We start from the raw sequence: 16774 nt of genomic DNA, 5'->3' as shown, positions 1-16774 counted from the left end.
AAACGTAAACAACGCAAGTTTCAGTCAGTGCAAACAAACAGCTTTGCATTCGAGGAAGGAAATGCTTCTGAACACATTTGTTGGGGCTCTGGCCCTGAAACCTGCACCTTTTTTTTTTTTTTTTTAATCCTGAGAAAGTTCCCATTGTGGAAGAACAATAGGTTGATTGTGTTGAGCTGTCAACCACAAATACAGTCAGTCAGAGTGAGTTAACTCGTGTGACTTGCGGAGCTCTTGGTCACAGTTGATCGACGATGAAGGTGTTGGCCCCGCTCTGTGTTTTTAGGCTCGTAGTGGTGTTTTTAATCGGTGCAGCTCTTGAACGCACACATAATAAACATGCGTATACATCACTGAGGTTTGGAGCCGTGGACCCTGGCAGACAGGTGGCTTTGTTCGGAAACACAGTACGCAGGCTGGGAGAGCCGGGGGGGTCTGTAATCATTATTATGCTTTCCACAGAACGGTGGCGCTCCGCTTTTTTTTTTTTTTTTTTACCGTGTTCCCGAGTTGGTCGGCACATTCCGCTGGCATTGTTATCCGGCCTGTTTCCTGCGGCCGGGCGGCTTTTGTCAGCCTCTCCCCCATTGTCCCGGCTTCCTTTGTTCCCCGGCTCCAACAATGGCTTTTTTTCTCTCTGCCTCTTAATATATATGTGCACTTTTTGCCCTTGTGTGTTCTGTTTGTTTTGTTCTGCTGTCTGCTGTGTTTTTCTTTCCTCCCACTGCAGAGCTGGGAAATACAAAAACACACAAAAACATACACGCACACACACAAGCCTGAGTTGATATGCTCAAGTTCACTGTGGTTCAAACCTCACTCAACCTGTCCTCTCTTCCTTTCTCTCCCCTTCTCCCTCACTGAGGCGATGTCTGTCTCCCTCTCCTCTAGCCTCCTATTATTCTCTGTCACACACACACACACACACACACACACACACACTGGACAATGCGTCTGGCTGTGACTTTAGGTGGTGGTAACACAATCACCAACTAACCCTTGACCTTGACTTCAGCGGTGTCTTAAAACAGCGGTTCTCATTTGTTGTCATGAAGCATGACACATGGGATACCAGAGACCCCCCCCCCCCACACACACCCATGTGAAGAGGCTTTGGGCTATATTTTCACAACCCGTCTGCATCACCTCAACACAAGGGTACACTGTGAGGCAGCGACGACGCTGACATCCATCATTGGAGTCTTCCATACATTCTAAAATTATTTTAAATGACAGAAAAGTGAAATTTAACTACAGTAAGTTCTTTAAATATGTGGTCAGATATTTAACAGCAGATGGAGCCAGGCCTTTATTTCAAACAAGTTCATATAAAAGCTGCTACGAGGAACTTTTATTGTGTGTTGATTTTGGCGGTGTCTGTGGACGAAAGCGAGCACCAGAGTCCCTTTAGAAAACCTCTCATTGTACCGCAGCAGGGGTCTGACACTCTGCCCCCACGTAGTCCTGGTTCTGGTTCTCCCGTGCCCCCCTTCGCAGCGATATGGCCTGGATCTCCAGCAGCATTGTTTGGTTGTTGCATCCAAAGCTCTGCTCCTGGCCGGAGGAGGAGACAATGATGCTGGGTGGGGCGCTCTCCACCTAAGCCGGATCTGGGTCTGTCTGTAGCGGCCTGGTCTGAGCTGAAGGAGTTTCTGTTGAATTTTAGAAATAACTGTATTTCTATATTGAAATAGTCAATCTTCTCACCGATGGTCCTATTTACTTATGTAGATCATATAGAGGCTTTAGTATTAAATTGGTTTCATAACCAGTGAAAAATTCCTTGTAAGAACTTTCAAGATATTTTTTTATTTTTTTTAGTAAAAAAGCTCAAAAGCTCTCAAACTTCCCTCTATGTTTACTTGTTGTCTTCATAGATTTGGCATAATCTACATTTCCACAGTATTAAATCCATCACTACAAAAGTAATACCTAATACCCATCGCTCTGTTTCTCCCAGACATATGCTCTTTACTGACTCATGAATTCCAATATTTTACTTTTGATCGCTGTCAAGCTACCTTCAATAAAACGTTTAACGTGTGGTTGGTTCTGTTGGTTGACGAGTCCTCCACTATCAGACCAAAATATCTCAACAACCATTTATTGGCTTGCGATCTTTGTACAGATATTCATGGTCCCTTGAGGATGAAGCCTACTGACCGTGGCGATCCTCTGACCTTTCCTCTAGCGTTACCACAAGGTTTGCGGTTCAGACTGAAATATCATGACTGCTGTTGGATGGATTTCCATTTAAATTTGCCGCAGACGTTCAAGGTCGCCAGAGGATAAATTCTGATGACTTTGGGTGATCCTCTGAATTTACCTCTCGCACCACCAGCAGGTCAAAGTTTTCACTGACTCTGTGAACTGTCTCAACATCTACTTGATGGCTGAACTTTGGTAGACATTCGTTGTCCCCAGAGGATGAATTTTAATAATAATTTAAATCCCCTTGACTTTTCATCTAGTTCGTCCGATACTTTGGTTATTAACCAGATACCTGCAAAATGAATGGCATTTACATCAACCTCAGCTGTACTTTGTATTTAGAGCTAATCAGCAATTGTTAGCATGCTACATGCTGAACTAGAACATGGTGAACATGGTAAACATTCTACCTGCTACATCAACTCGTTAACATTGTCATTGTTTGCATGTCACCACTGCTTTGTGTTGACTGCTGGTCGACTCTTAGTCTCGTCTAACCTCTTTTCCAAAAGCTGTTGTAACTTGTTCATCTTGATAAGTTCTAAGTGAGATGTGAGATGCTGTGAGATTTGTTTCCCTGATGTGAAATGTATGTGTCAAGTCCTAAAGTTCTTCTTTTGATCTCAGCTCTTTAATGTAATTACATCCAAATCAAAACTTACCGTGGCAAGTGGCCAAACCTCGCCCCACCGAAAATGACACCGAGCTTTGTGTGCTGTCGTTCGTCTTTCAACAGAATGGTTGAGCCCAGCCCTCCAGCGCTGCACCTCCTGTCTGGCGGGGATGTCAGCATGGCGTGTGTCGCTGTCAAAGTGGAACAGGAGGAGGCCGGCGGAGGGGTCGGAGTCATAACCCACGCCGAGCCTCTCAAGAGGTCTCCCTCGCTTGATTGGTCGGGAAACCATCCGCTGGAGGCCCGCCAGCTGACCCCACCGCTCTCCCGCTCCCCTTCGGTAAGGATATTACGAAAAGGTGTGACAAGGGGCGGGAGAGATTATCGACGGGTTATTTTAGGGAAATGTCTTGGAAGTGTCACGGATTGACGTGTCCAACCGAAAGATGTACTTTGCCCCCCAACAGGAGGGCTCTCCGGGTAAGGAGCTGCCTCACAGGCAAAGCCCCATGGGACTGAGGGAGGCCAGGACGCGTGATAGACCGGAAGGACAATCCAACTTCAAGGAAGGTCTGTCTCAACTTATTATTTAAATGCTAATGGCTAATTATGGTTCACCCAGGCGGCAACCTCCTGTTCTGAGAGGGAAATTCTGAGAAGTGCGATAACATTGTTCAATATTGCGATGGCGATATGACCTGCGTTAATTAACCAAATACTAAAGCGTGCATACTGGAATCAATGAGGGCTCCTCCACTTGGGGGATATTTTCTCACTCTCCACCACAGACTGTATTTAAGAAGTGGACGTAGTCATGGTGACGTCACCCATTGGTTTGCAGACTGCCGTTATGAAGCCTCGAGTTTGCGATTTCGCCGTCGCCGTGTTGTTTTTTTGGCAGCCAATTAACGGAAGTTACCATATTTGAAATGCGGAGGAGTGACGTAGAGATGCTGTATAGGGCTCTGGTAGCTGCAGCGATCTGTCAATCACAGTAAGCCCGCCCTAAAGCATACTCTGCTTTATGGTCTGTTTGACTTGAAACTAGAGATTGAGACCATAAACTCATGTTCACAATGTTTACTGAGGTAATAAATCAAAAGAGAAGTATAGTCATATTCTCATAGACTTCTATACAATCAGAGGAGTCGCCCCCTGCTGGTCAGTAAAGAGAATGCAAGTTTTAAGACACTTCTGCATCGGCTTCACTCGGGAGAACCGGAGGTATTTAACATGCAAACATTGATCAATGTAAACTGCAGTTCATGCACTTTCTAAATTTTTAGAAGCTTTAATTATTTTATACAGAACTCGGTAGCATGAGAGACCGACCTGCATTTGGACCTGCACTTAATTCACCTTAACAAGTACTCAGTGTTTCCCTCGATATTGGATTTGAACCATCTGTATCAGCGCACAGCCACAGTCTGTCTCCTGCCTGCACACACACGCACACACACACACACACACACACACACACACACACACACAGGTCCATACAATTTTCTCAGCTACCAGAGTCCATATCTTATGTGTTTAAGTGCACTACATTCTGCCGCCATTCAGCTTTAAACAATGCAGTCTGCTGAAAAATCGATGCGCAGAAGTGACGGTTTATCTCGTGAAAGCGAGGGTGTTGTTTTGCCTCCTGAATGGGTTTTCGAAGGGATCGGGGTGCTTTTTGTCTGATGTCCTCCACACGCGGAGTAAACGGCTGCTCTCCTGAACTGTTCCCGGAGACTCTCCCTGCCCTCCGGTCTTTCACCAGCACTGCACTCCTCGCCCCTTGAATATTTTTTGTTTCTCAAATTCTCTCCACTCGCTGACCTTGGATTGTTCTCTGTCCAAATATCGATCCACTCAAACACTCAAAACTTCTCCCGGAGACACAAACAACCTCTGCCCTTCGGCACCTCCAGCATCTTCTTCAATCAATGCCATTAGGGAAGGCAGAGGAGAGGCCGAGATCGTACTTTTAGTGTCAGATGGTCTTGATTTGACGGAAAAAAATATTTTCCACGCCGGTGCGGCCCTGCTGATTACCTGTGTCCTGTCAACAGTAATGCCCACCATTGAGAAGCTGCTGAATGCTGACTGGAAGGAGAAACTTCTGGATAAAAGCACAGTGGAGGCAGCACGACTGAAAGGTCAGCTTTCAAACACCAACAGCACCTTTATACCGTTTATACACCACTTAAATACACACCACTGTTTGATTGTGCAAATATTTCTTTTTTACCGTGGTATTGAATCGGTATTGATATCAAATACTAGATTTCTGGTGTCTTGGCATCTGTAGAACAGAGGTCTTCATAGACCTTTTCTGTGAAAACAGCTGGCTCTTAATGCCGTAAACAAAACCATGAGAGTGTTGAGACTGAACCAAAACAGTTGTGGGCCAAACAGTTAAAGAACGATCTTAAACTCCCTATAAAGCTGAGGGGATCTGCAGATTCAGATTCATCATTATGAGCGATCCCGTTACATTGTCATTTGATATATTTTTATAGCAAAAATACAGACTGCAGGCTGCTTTAAAAATGTAATTTATTCCACTAAACATTGTAAAGATGTATAGAGACCGATAACAACCCAACACTGATCGTGGTTCAGTTTGAGACCTGACCCTCTGACCCCACCCCCCCCTTCTAGGTACCCCAGAGGCTTTGGCAGAGAAGGAGCTCCAGTTGCTGATGATGATCAACCAGCTGAGCGGTCTGAGGGAGCAGCTCCTGGGAGCCCACTCTGAGCAGAGGAACATGGCCGCCCTGCTGCTGGAGAAGCAGCAGCAGCAGATGGAGCTGGCTCGGCAGCAGCAGGAACAGGTACCACCTAGAGGTGTCCGATCACGAACCGGACCCAGATCCTAGGGAATCCCAGGAGCTAGATCAGGAACTACAAGTCCCTTCTGTGCAACTGTTTATTCAGCTCTATCTGTCACTCACAGGTTACTTATCTCACTCTTTTTGGACACTAAATAGAAACTCAACACACTGAGATTTGTATGACTTTAATGTATAAATCAGTAACATTAGAAGGAACCCTCATCCCTCATCCCTCATCCTACCATTGATACCAATTACTAGTGCTTCTTGCAGTCTAAATGGTGCCACCACTTTATCATTGCACTTCTACAACACTGTCAAAAAAAGGAGCAAAATCAATGCAGCGGAACCAGAGATATTGTTTTTTTTTATTCCATGTATCTTTCTTTCTTATCAAAACCTTGCACCTATATTACCCACAATGCAATTCGGCCTTTGAGGGTTCAGTCTGAGATTCAGGAGCGGGCTACAGAGGTCTGCTCACTTTTTTCTTACTCCACACCCCTAGATCATCAAACATGTATTCTTCAGCCCTACTCTGACTCAAGTGACATAACTTGAGGCCATTTATCAGACTTCAGACAACTCCCTCTGTTTTCACATACGCAGTAGTACTCCCCAAGACCTGTGAACACACTTTGATGAGTAAAGTAAAGTCACTGGGGTTTCCCTTTAAAACAACTCTACCCAGACAGTTCCCAGGCCAAAACTAGCTTTCTGCAGTTAAAATGCAAGTTCATAACTTTCTAAAAACAAAAAAGGTTATGATGAAATTCTCTGTTACTAATGCGTCTTAATAATACATATCATCTCACTATGTATATCGGGCATTTCTCAATATGTTTCAATTGTCGTTTCAGTTCATCAATGTTTTTAGTAATTCGACTTTAAAAAAAAATATTCATACATTCTGCAGTGAAGTGCACTCAGGTTGAGTCCCTGAATGAAGCCCTGATCATGGTCTCCTTCACTGTGTGCACTTGTGTCTGTTTGCCACATGCATGCATGTGACCAAAACACACATCTGGTGTTCTCAGATCGCCAAGCAGCAGCAGCAGCTGATCCAGCAGCAGCACAAGATCAACCTGCTTCAGCAGCAGATCCAGGTCAGCTCCCCTCATGACCTCCAGAGGTTCTTCACATAAGACAGCCATCGCAGCGTCACAGCCTCTAGAGGAAAATAACTTTCATGTGTCTGTGCTGCCTCGTCCCAGCAGGTGAACATGCCCTACGTGATGATCCCGGCTTTCCACCACAACCCCCAGTCCCTCGCCTCCGACTCCCAGATGACCCTGCCGCTGCAGCCGATCCCCTGCAAGCCAGGTCAGTCGTCAAGCTGGCGGAAAGAGAGGTTCCAGCCTTGGGGGGGGAGTTGGGCCGGGACACACTGGCCCCCATGAAACCATAAAGCCACTGTTGCAAAGGGCAAAATGAAAGAAATTCAATCTAATGTAAATTTGAATTTACATTTATTACGTAGTTATTACACAAAGCATGCAATATCTTTTCAAATGTTTTTAAAACATAATTAGCCAAGACAACAAAACATTGTATTACAACACAATTGACAGAGGAAGAACAGTCCCCGAAATAAATAACTCCATATCAAAGTTATGATGAAAGCGTGGCTACATTTTACTCCAGTAGGTGCCGATAACGCTCATTGTCACAAATGCAATAAAACCCTCACTAGTGAGGGAGGAAACAGCAGCGATCTCTGAAAACATCTGGCCAACAAGCAGAACAGAAATGAGCAGAAATGCGCCGTTTTCTACCGTTTGTCCAGCGGCCGTCCATCCTCGTCCTAAACTAATCGCTTAGCTCATGTATTATAACGATTTTGGATCTTCTTGTATTGCTGCTCAAGGAAGACTATTTGTTTACATACAAGAATAATGAAGCAATGTAGATTCTTTACTAATTAATTGTCCTTTTTTCTCACAATCTAATCATAAAGAACTAATAAGAGTATCGATAAGGAACCGAACCGATAAGAGCACTAGTATTGATAAAATCCTAATGATACGCACCCCATGTCTTCACCCTCACATGTTTTTGAAGAGAAACTTAAGCATATTTAAGCACTTCAACCCAAGGCCCCACTTTGACGGAAATGGAAAGGCGTCAGTGAGCTCCGAACGCCGTCTTCAGTCGAACAATGCGGCTGATGGTAGCTTTCAAACACTCTCGCTTGCACAGTTATTGCAGCTTTGTGCAGTCCTGCTTTCACAAGTCTTACAAGCTGTGCTCGTGGGTGACCTTGTCTTTCTCTGTCTTTTCAAACCCAAAAGACACAAGGCCGGTCTCCAAAACATTGTAGGCGCAATTTAAGGATAGCCATTCATTTGCTTTCATGAAACGCGTGTGTGTGAGTGCTTCAAAATGTTTTGGAAGATGAATGTAAAAAGATTGTTGAAGGACTGTTGAATTGTGTGGTAGAGGTCAGCTATAACCAGACATTTGAGGCCGTCTTTTCTTCGAGGGGGATGGAAGGGAATAAGGGAAGTGTTTCGTTTCATTTGGTTACTGGCTTTTATTAGTTTCCTCATTTGCATTTAACTTCACTATTGACTTCAAGGCTGTGTGATGAAAGAGAACCAACATGTAATTTGTTCAAATGTATCGTAGCACAACTCTAGCCTAACCCTGAACTATGTTGTAAAGTGGACGTTGCTCCATTCATTTTACCTGAGATAACAAGACACTACTTACGCTATGAAGTCAGCAAACCGCCTCTAAAACCCATTTGGCCATATTGTTATGTCCAAATGGGTTTTACTCTTCTATTGCTTAATAGGGATGTTGGATTCAAGGTTCTTTCTGCATTAGTGATGAAGAATTTCTATTTGTCAGGTATTTAACTGATTTAGTCAAAAGATAGAGAAACAACCACTGACTGAAACAAAATGATCAAACCTCATAGAATATTCTAAAGAAATTAAAAAACAACTAAACTAGTAGAGATATTTATGGAGACCTAAAGTGTTCAAAACTATACGTATATTTATAGATGGGATGGATGGATGGATGGATGTATATACAGTATATATACATACTGTATATAGTGTTGAACACTTAACTCACTGCGTGCACTACAAATAGGAAATAATGCATAATGCATTGTCAAAATGCCAAATGAACTATGAGGGACACAGTCACAAACCGCTGATAGCACGTTGAATCGTGCATCACTTGCAACGACTTTGTGCCCCGTCCCAAGGTCTGACTCACAACCGGTAATGCACCAATGGCATTACGAAGGCACACGCTGCCATAATGTTTTGCAACTAAACGCGAAATTTGCCCTTTTTTAATCGGCGGTAGAAATGATGTGTTTATTTGTTTATATAGTAATAACTTATTTTTCAATCATTTTTTCCCTCACGAATTTTTCAAAATGACATGCAGGTGAGCTTTATTCATTTATTTATCATCGTCACCCCTTCACCCCAAAAAAATGGGAGTTTAAGCGGCACCCACCACCAACTTTCCGAAGATGCTAATCATTTCACTGTAACTGCGTGTGGCTATCGGCGCTGATCTTTTTGAGTTTGACTGTTTTTACGACGAGGCTGCTTTGTTTAGAAAGGGGAAAAATGTCTGTGTATTACCTAAATGAAATACTCTCAAATCGCACAGGAGCTCTGAGACGCTATATGCTAGGGGGTGCACTTCACCTTCAATTACACGCTTTCTTTTTGTCCCATTTGCGCAGGTTTAGTGGTCGCAAAAGCAGTGCGATCCTTTTGTGAATTTGCTCGTCAGTAAACTATGAGAAACCAAAGTGAAACACTGTGGCATGTCATAAACACCTTTCCTTTTTTATAATGTATTTACCGTTAGCTAGCGTCACTCACCCCACCCCCGTCAAGAAGAGGAGCGGCGGTTCCTTCCGAGTTACTTACCGTTAGCTGCTAATAGTCACTAAACTCTGTGTTCTGGAGTAACCACACAGGTATTTTCGGTGTTGATGTTATTCTTAAACACCTTCCACAGCAGTGGACTATCCCATGCAGCTGCTGCAGAACCCTCACCCCACCCCCGTCAAGAGGAGCAGTTGTTCCTTCCGACAGGTACCGTAGCACTGCAGTATACGTGTTGTGCGTTAGCAATTTCATTGTTTATCTTAATGTGACAAACCTGTTTTACATATCCTTTGAATTCAAACAGCCGCAATGGACACGCCTACATTATACACACAAAATACAACCCATGGCAGTGTGTTTATTTAATGTACACGTTGTGTATCTACTGCACGCTGTATGTGTGTGTTTTAAGGGATGTTACAAAAGTGATTCCCTCCAGGTTAAACAGATAATGCACGACTCTGGAATTTGGGAGGCTGAAAAGGTTTTTTCGAATACACCACACCCTCTGCTTGTGTGTGCGTGTGTGTGTGTGTGGTGTGAACTGTGTTTGCACGACTAGTTCTCAAGCAGAGATAGACTAACACAGCTTAGATAAACAAAAGGGAAGAGAGGATGAGGTGAACACGAAGACAAAAGACCAGCGACGCCACAAAGGTGTGACAGATGCGCTCCGACATGCCAAATCTGCCGTGCATAACCGGAATCCCTCGCCCTTTGCAGTTGCGCTGGAAATGTGCGCCAGTGGCCCCGCCCCTGCTCACCTGCTCTCGCTGTGTGTGTGTGTGTGTGTGGGTGGGTGGTTTTTTTTAGGAAGCCAGTCAGCCCTTAAACCTGACCTCCAAGCCGAAGGGGCTGGAGCTGGGGAAAACCCCAAGTCCGCAGAGCATGGAGCTGGGATCGCTGGCTCTGCACGGGGCCTACAGGCCCAGAGACCTCCAGAGAGAGGTGTCCCGCAGCCCGCCACGACCTGCCCTCAGTGAGTCATGCTGCTGTGAGGATTTGTGATCCCAAAAGGGGGGGTGGGGGGGGGGGCATGTTGCATCGCCACAGCTCCTCAAAGATGCTCGCATCTAAAGAAGTGTTTTTTGACACCCTTTGTGTTTCTGGTTTGTCTCAGTAACAGGGTCTCCTTCGGGCTTATACAACTCTTTTTAAAGGAACCACTAGTGGCGCTATTGAGCAATGTTTTTAAGAGTCGGTCCCCGTTTTGATTGTGAATCAAGAGTTCCAAAACTCTACACATTTCAAAGGAGTGACAATGTCGCTCCATCTATTGTTTGTCGTTACTGACTCAACCCAAAGCTTTCACATTTGGTGTCTTTCCTTAAAGGGGCACTACGCCCATTTTTTTTTAAATTCACATGTTATTTCATTGGTCTAAGATGGGCCAAAAATATTAGTGAACATGAGCAACTCTCCCAAATTCAAAAACTAGAGTCCTAAAACTTACAATTCGTGGTGTCATCAAATATAAGGCCAGGAACTGCCCCAAAGACAATGAACTGGGGAAGTTATAGAGGACACAGAGCACCACGGGAATGTTTTCAGTATATGGGTACATTTTCTGTTTCACTACAATAGGATAAAGCTCATTTGGGAATAAAAGCAAGAAAACAAACAAAATCAGTCCTCCATTCATTGTCTATGGAGCAGCTCCAGACTTTATACTTGTTGACATCACAAGTTTTTGACTTGCTTCTCTGGTTGCTGCTTCGAGAGAGAGAGTAGCTCATGTTCACAAATATTGACTGAACTTTCCAAGGCCCTGAAAATAACTTATTGTAATTCTTAATTTAGAATTAATATCAATTGAAATGTGCAGAAGAGAACAGAGGCGAGGTTCATTGTTTTCTGTCTTCCTCCTTGACCTGTGTTTTTGTCTTCAGGTTTCCTCGGAGATGGCGACGTGGTCACCCAGGCCATCCATGACGCCCAGCAGCTCCTGAGGGGCCACAGCACCACAGGGCGAGAGAGGGACAGGGAGAGAGAGAGAGACTGCGACAGGAAGATGGTGAGATGGTGACCGAACCGCAAAGTCCACACACGCCCAGTCACCAGGTTTCTGTTCAAAGGTCCTTTCAGACACGCACCGCGTTACGTAAACGATGATGGCACATCGACATTACTCTTACATCGAAGTCAAAAAGACTTCACATCTTTTTGAAATGTGTCTGGTTGTCAATGAAGAAATGTATTATGTTGTGTGTCCCACCACCTGATGAATTTAAGTCCAATATTCAAACTCTTTTTGCTCTGTTTTTGGTCTCTACCAACTCCTGAGGGAAACATCAGTCTTTTTAGCTGCTAAATGCTCCAGTATGTTGGTCAGACAGTAGCTAACCGTGTCTGTCTGCTGTTTGGTGCTGAGCTGGTAGTGTACGGTGCGCTTTTTCTCTGAAAACAGCTGCCTCCTATGGCCACAATCACCCGCTCCGATTGTTATCAGTCGATTAAATGTCCGTTATCAGCCTCATAGATATGGGTCACAAGTGGCCCCCTAGGTTCAGAAGGCCGTTATTATCTGTTAACGTGGTTGATCACTAATGAAAATACAACAAGATGAAACCGACCTCTAGTGGCCGTGGTATTGCCAAGGAGGGAGTCACAGGACTGTCATCCAGGAGACCGCAGTTGGTGTCTCGTCTCAAACCAAAAACTCTTATTTTAGCTTACGTTTACATACTTACATTTCCATAATGAACACCGGTGTCTGAATTACAGAAGAGCCCTTTACTTGACTTCTACATTTAACCTCTCGCAGAATTGAAAGCCTCTAAAACTGCATTTTGATCATTTCACCACAGAAATTCAGAATGATGAGATTATCTTATGATCATACAGGAAAGGCCAGAGTATCAAACCTGAACGTCATTGGCTGGAGTTTGTCTAATGAGGAAACTCTCTTCCCCTGACTGGCATCAAGGGGTCCGATCAGGGGTCAGAGTCGGGTTTAGGGTTACAGGGAGTCATGCCTCTCCCGAGGATTTGACCAGCTGTAGTGTAACCACGCACAGAAGCACATTGTAACAGCTCAGCGTTATCTGAGGGAAAATAAACACTGTGTGGAAAAAAAAAAAGACAAAGAAGTTATGTGTCTGTTTTTTCTATTATTAGTAATTGAAAAGAGGCATTGATTCAGTGTCCCCTGACAAAGATGCTCTTCCTCTTTGTGCGAGTGCAGCCGTGTGCGACGGTAGAAAAAGTACAGAATGTCTGCACACAACGAATTCAGTGTGGAGCAAAATGGAAACTCTCCTTTCGGGAAAAAAATCGTGCATCTCGTGTAGATCTCGTTTTTTCAACAATACATATTGTGTCTAAAAAAACAACCTGGCTGTTACTTTTTTGTTTTGGTTCTTGTAAAAATTGTCTTCTATTCTGGTCTCCTGGTTCTTCATTCTTTGAGGTGGCTGAAGCTTTGGTCTGAGCCTCGTCCTGGAGCAGCAGCTGTCACAGCCTCACAATAACCACAAAGGCCTCAGTGTGGCATTGACCGAGCCACCTGCCCTCTCTCTCTTTGTCCACAGTAATACTGTACTCTCAGCTCTCCTCCTCCTCTGCTCCATTATCCCGCTCCATCTCGCCTCGGCTGCTTTAACACCAATACCGATGACTGACCTATTTTGGTATTACACTCTACCGAATGGGGGATCACTCATGTTTTACAGCACAGTGGGGGGATGATAGATACGCTGACGGTGTGGTAGTTTACATTCCCGGCTTCTCCTCCCCTTCACCTCTCCTCCCTCAAACAATAAACACCATTCTTCCTTCCCTCCGTAGCGTTGTCATTCCCCTCCTTTGCATTTACAGCTCTGCATTTAAACAGCAGCTGATATGGTGAGCGTGCAGTTTCTTTACCTTAAATAGCATTCTGTGAAACACCCGTGTTGGACAGCGTTGTACACGCCCCTCGAACATGTGGGTGATCGTTTTTACTGCGGCCGGAGATCAAATCGCCTCTTTGTGCCGGAGTGTGAATATATGTGTGACTTCATCTGTCTTTGTCTTTCTTCATGTCTTCAGGAGTACAAAGATTCTCCCCGCAGCGAGAGAATCTGTCACTCCGAGCGGGGCGAGGACCACCTCAGCAGTGACTCCGAGGGTAGGTGTCCAGGGAGAAGCCCGTTTGTTAATAATGAGGGCCTTCTTCGTTAGTGGTTGACAAACGTGTCGAATAATCACGTGTTTAATAATTACTTTTTGGTGACACTATATGATGCATTATAAACATGCTCGTAATGCCTTATAACCTGCTTATAGCACTGTGTGATTATAGTTAGAACAACCATCTTTATTATTCATAATAATACTCAAAACACATTATAAAGCATTTTATAATTACTCACAAAGTCAAGTATCGTTATACTTTATAATGGCTGGTCACTCGTTAACATTTCATAATACACTATGATCCTTGCAAAACAAAATGTCAGTGAGTGACCAGCAATTATAAAGAAATTATGACAGTACATTATGAAATGCTTTATAATGTGTTATGATTATTGTTATAAATCCATATGAATAATGGTGCATAGAACTATAATCACAAAGTGATATAAACAGATTATAAGGCATTACAAGTTTGTTTATAATACATTATAAACATAAAAGTGTCACAAAACTTTGTTTCAAAGGCAGTTTACCATATTTGTAATGTTTACTATTACCCCCTCAGAATATCGGATTCACATTTGAATATCCCCAAACAATAATTCTGCTGTATCAGAATATGTCATCATCTTCTTGAAGAGTGGTTGGTAAACAGACCAGATGTTTCTGGTACAGAGACCCTGAATGGAGAACGTGGGTGGGGAAAGGGAACCATGACTGCCTGTAAAATCGTTTTCTGGGTGAAGAGAAAGTTTCCTTTCAGATAGTAAAGGTTAATAACCAGGTGAGGTCTCAGACCTCCTCATGACTCAACAACAGAGTAGGTTGTTTGCCAACGACTCCAAAAACGACATATATAACATATAAAACGTTGTGACACTGCCACAGTTTTACACACCTGGTTGTGAAACATAACTTCTTTGTTAGGTTTAGGTAGAGATCATGGTTTGTGTTAAAATAACATAGGTACGTGACGTGGTTACGTACTACCATATTTAAATACATACTAACATAGTTACATACTTACTAGAGTAGCACATAGGTACTAACTTAGTTACATACGTACTAAATAGTTACGTACTAACGTAGTTACATAGGTACTAATGTAGCTACATACGTACTAACGTAGTTCTGTACTAAGGTTGTTACGTACTTACATAGTTGCATATGTACTAACGTAGTTACGTACTAATGTAGTTACATACGTGCTAATGTAGTTGCATACATAATAACATAGTTAAATACGTACTAATATAGTTGCATACTAGTAGCGTAGTAACTTACTAACGTAGTTACATACGCGCTAATTCAGTTCAATTTATTTTGTTTAGCTCAAAATCACAAATTTGCGTCAGTAACAACATATTCAATGCATATGACATAAATGATTAATTAAATGAGAGTAGAATGTAGTTGCATACGTTAATTACAGAGTTATGTACTAACATATTTATGTACTAATGTAGTTACGTAGGTATTTAGTAATGTAGCGATGCACTCTGCAACTTCAAATAACGCAACATGTCGACCATCGGTTTTATTACGGGACAGGAACAACAGTCTCCGGGGTGAAAGTCCTGTGTTTGTTTGACCTGTATATCCACCCTGACTTTGTTGCTCTTAATACTTCCTCCTTTGCCCGTCATAATCACTAGGGCCACTAGAGTTTGCCGCCTGACAGCAAATAAGCTCGTAATAAGTCGTAATAAGCTCCTTGGACAGACGATCGATCCGATTTTTGGCGATGGCGGCTTGAAATAGATTAACAACAAGAAGGAAAAGAGACATATTTAAGGGGGAATAAGTACTATATCACAAAGCCGGCAGTTTGGTGTGCACTCCTGACTGTAGCCCTCTTTCCTGTAGGTGCCCTGCCCGTCTCGGGCCAAGGCAGCTACGTTGAGGTCCGGCCCCCTCCCTCCTCGGGCCACATCAAGAGACCCATGAATGCCTTCATGGTGTGGGCCAAGGACGAGCGCAGGAGGATCCTGCAGGCCTTCCCCGACATGCACAACTCCTCCATCAGCAAGATCTTGGGTAAGCCTTGCACAGGGTAGGGGTGGGTGCCTCTATTCTGAGACGCTGCCCCGCATATGGGAAGGCACCAACAGCCACCTGCTTGTCCCACCAGACACCACACACACACACATACTGGCCTGAATCCCTTTCCTTAGACCAAACATTTCCATTCCACTGTTGTGGAGAGCTTGTCGTTCACACGGACACACAGACAAAAATATACGGTTAATCTATTTAATTACACAAGTGTATTCCTAATTACTATTTAAATACCTCAATCTACAGAGATTTGTTTTCTCCAACACACTCACACAATGCTGGAATCATTGAGGTCCATGTATGTGCAGGTTTTCACACCACCTGTTATCTCACTCCTCTCCGGGTGAGGATGTGTGAACCACACCTTTACCCAGCGACCAGGAACCAATCACATCATCTCTGGACTCGTGGTTTCAGAGTTTGAATTCCGTCAGCACAAGTGAATACTGACGTACTTTGTAATGAAAATAAGTTAAAGAACACTTCAAACTTTTGTCTTTAACTTTTTCCGTGGTTCCAGGCCACAGTCACTTAATTATGAAACCTCTTCAAGAGAAATTTGCTAAATTTAAAGGAACAGTGTGTAGGATTTAGTGGCATCTGACAATGTTGCAGATCAAAGCCAACTGAGTACCCCTCCGCTCACCCCTCCCTTTCCAAGCGAGGCCCTCTCTAGAGCCACTGTTTGGTTTGTCCAATATTGACCAATATCAGAACGTTACGATGGCCTTAGACTAGATATTGTTGAACATTAGTTTAAATGAATGTGTGAATTCTACATGTGGTGACACAGGCGAGCTCACAGACAGATTAGGAACCTTTATAAATCAATAAAGACATGGTTAATGAGATGAAAACACATACAAAGTGGGACAATTGTGTGATTTAAACAGCTTTCTATGCAGATTAAGCTTAGCTTCTAAAAACGTTTTCATCGGCCGTTATGCTAACGCATAAAGATCCCAGCCGAACACTAAAAACTAAATAAACCTTTTAAGCATGCTCTCATCCCAGCCCTGACTTGCTGCTGGAACACTTCTCCACCGTGCATTGACTCTTTCTCCTCATTCCCCCCCCCCCCCCCC

General features: G+C 43.6%; 1 protein-coding gene across 10 annotated transcripts in view; it reads left to right on the top strand.

Moving 5' to 3' along the window:
- Nucleotides 1–16774, top strand: part of sox13 (SRY-box transcription factor 13) — a 45423-nt gene that overhangs the window by 23432 nt on the left and 5217 nt on the right. For 7 of the 10 annotated variants that reach the window (XM_031875909.1, XM_031875913.1, XM_031875911.1 and 4 more), the window contains 11 exons: nucleotides 2948–3164; nucleotides 3292–3394; nucleotides 4885–4971; nucleotides 5477–5649; nucleotides 6687–6755; nucleotides 6864–6972; nucleotides 9646–9722; nucleotides 10329–10494; nucleotides 11405–11529; nucleotides 13545–13623; nucleotides 15498–15668. In XM_031875909.1, the coding sequence (XP_031731769.1) occupies nucleotides 2948–3164; nucleotides 3292–3394; nucleotides 4885–4971; nucleotides 5477–5649; nucleotides 6687–6755; nucleotides 6864–6972; nucleotides 9646–9722; nucleotides 10329–10494; nucleotides 11405–11529; nucleotides 13545–13623; nucleotides 15498–15668 (1376 nt within the window). The remainder of the gene's footprint in view (nucleotides 1–2947; nucleotides 3165–3291; nucleotides 3395–4884; nucleotides 4972–5476; nucleotides 5650–6686; nucleotides 6756–6863; nucleotides 6973–9645; nucleotides 9723–10328; nucleotides 10495–11404; nucleotides 11530–13544; nucleotides 13624–15497; nucleotides 15669–16774) is intronic. The other 3 variants (XM_031875908.1, XM_031875906.1, XM_031875907.1) reach the window with 3 other exon arrangements.

The sequence above is a fragment of the Anarrhichthys ocellatus genome, unplaced genomic scaffold, assembly GCF_004355925.1.
Source record: "Anarrhichthys ocellatus isolate YVR2014 unplaced genomic scaffold, GSC_Weel_1.0 scaffold100, whole genome shotgun sequence".
Lineage (NCBI taxonomy): Eukaryota > Metazoa > Chordata > Actinopteri > Perciformes > Anarhichadidae > Anarrhichthys > Anarrhichthys ocellatus.
The sequence above is the reverse complement of the archived record's forward strand: the minus strand, read 5'-3'. Positions and strand labels throughout refer to the sequence as shown.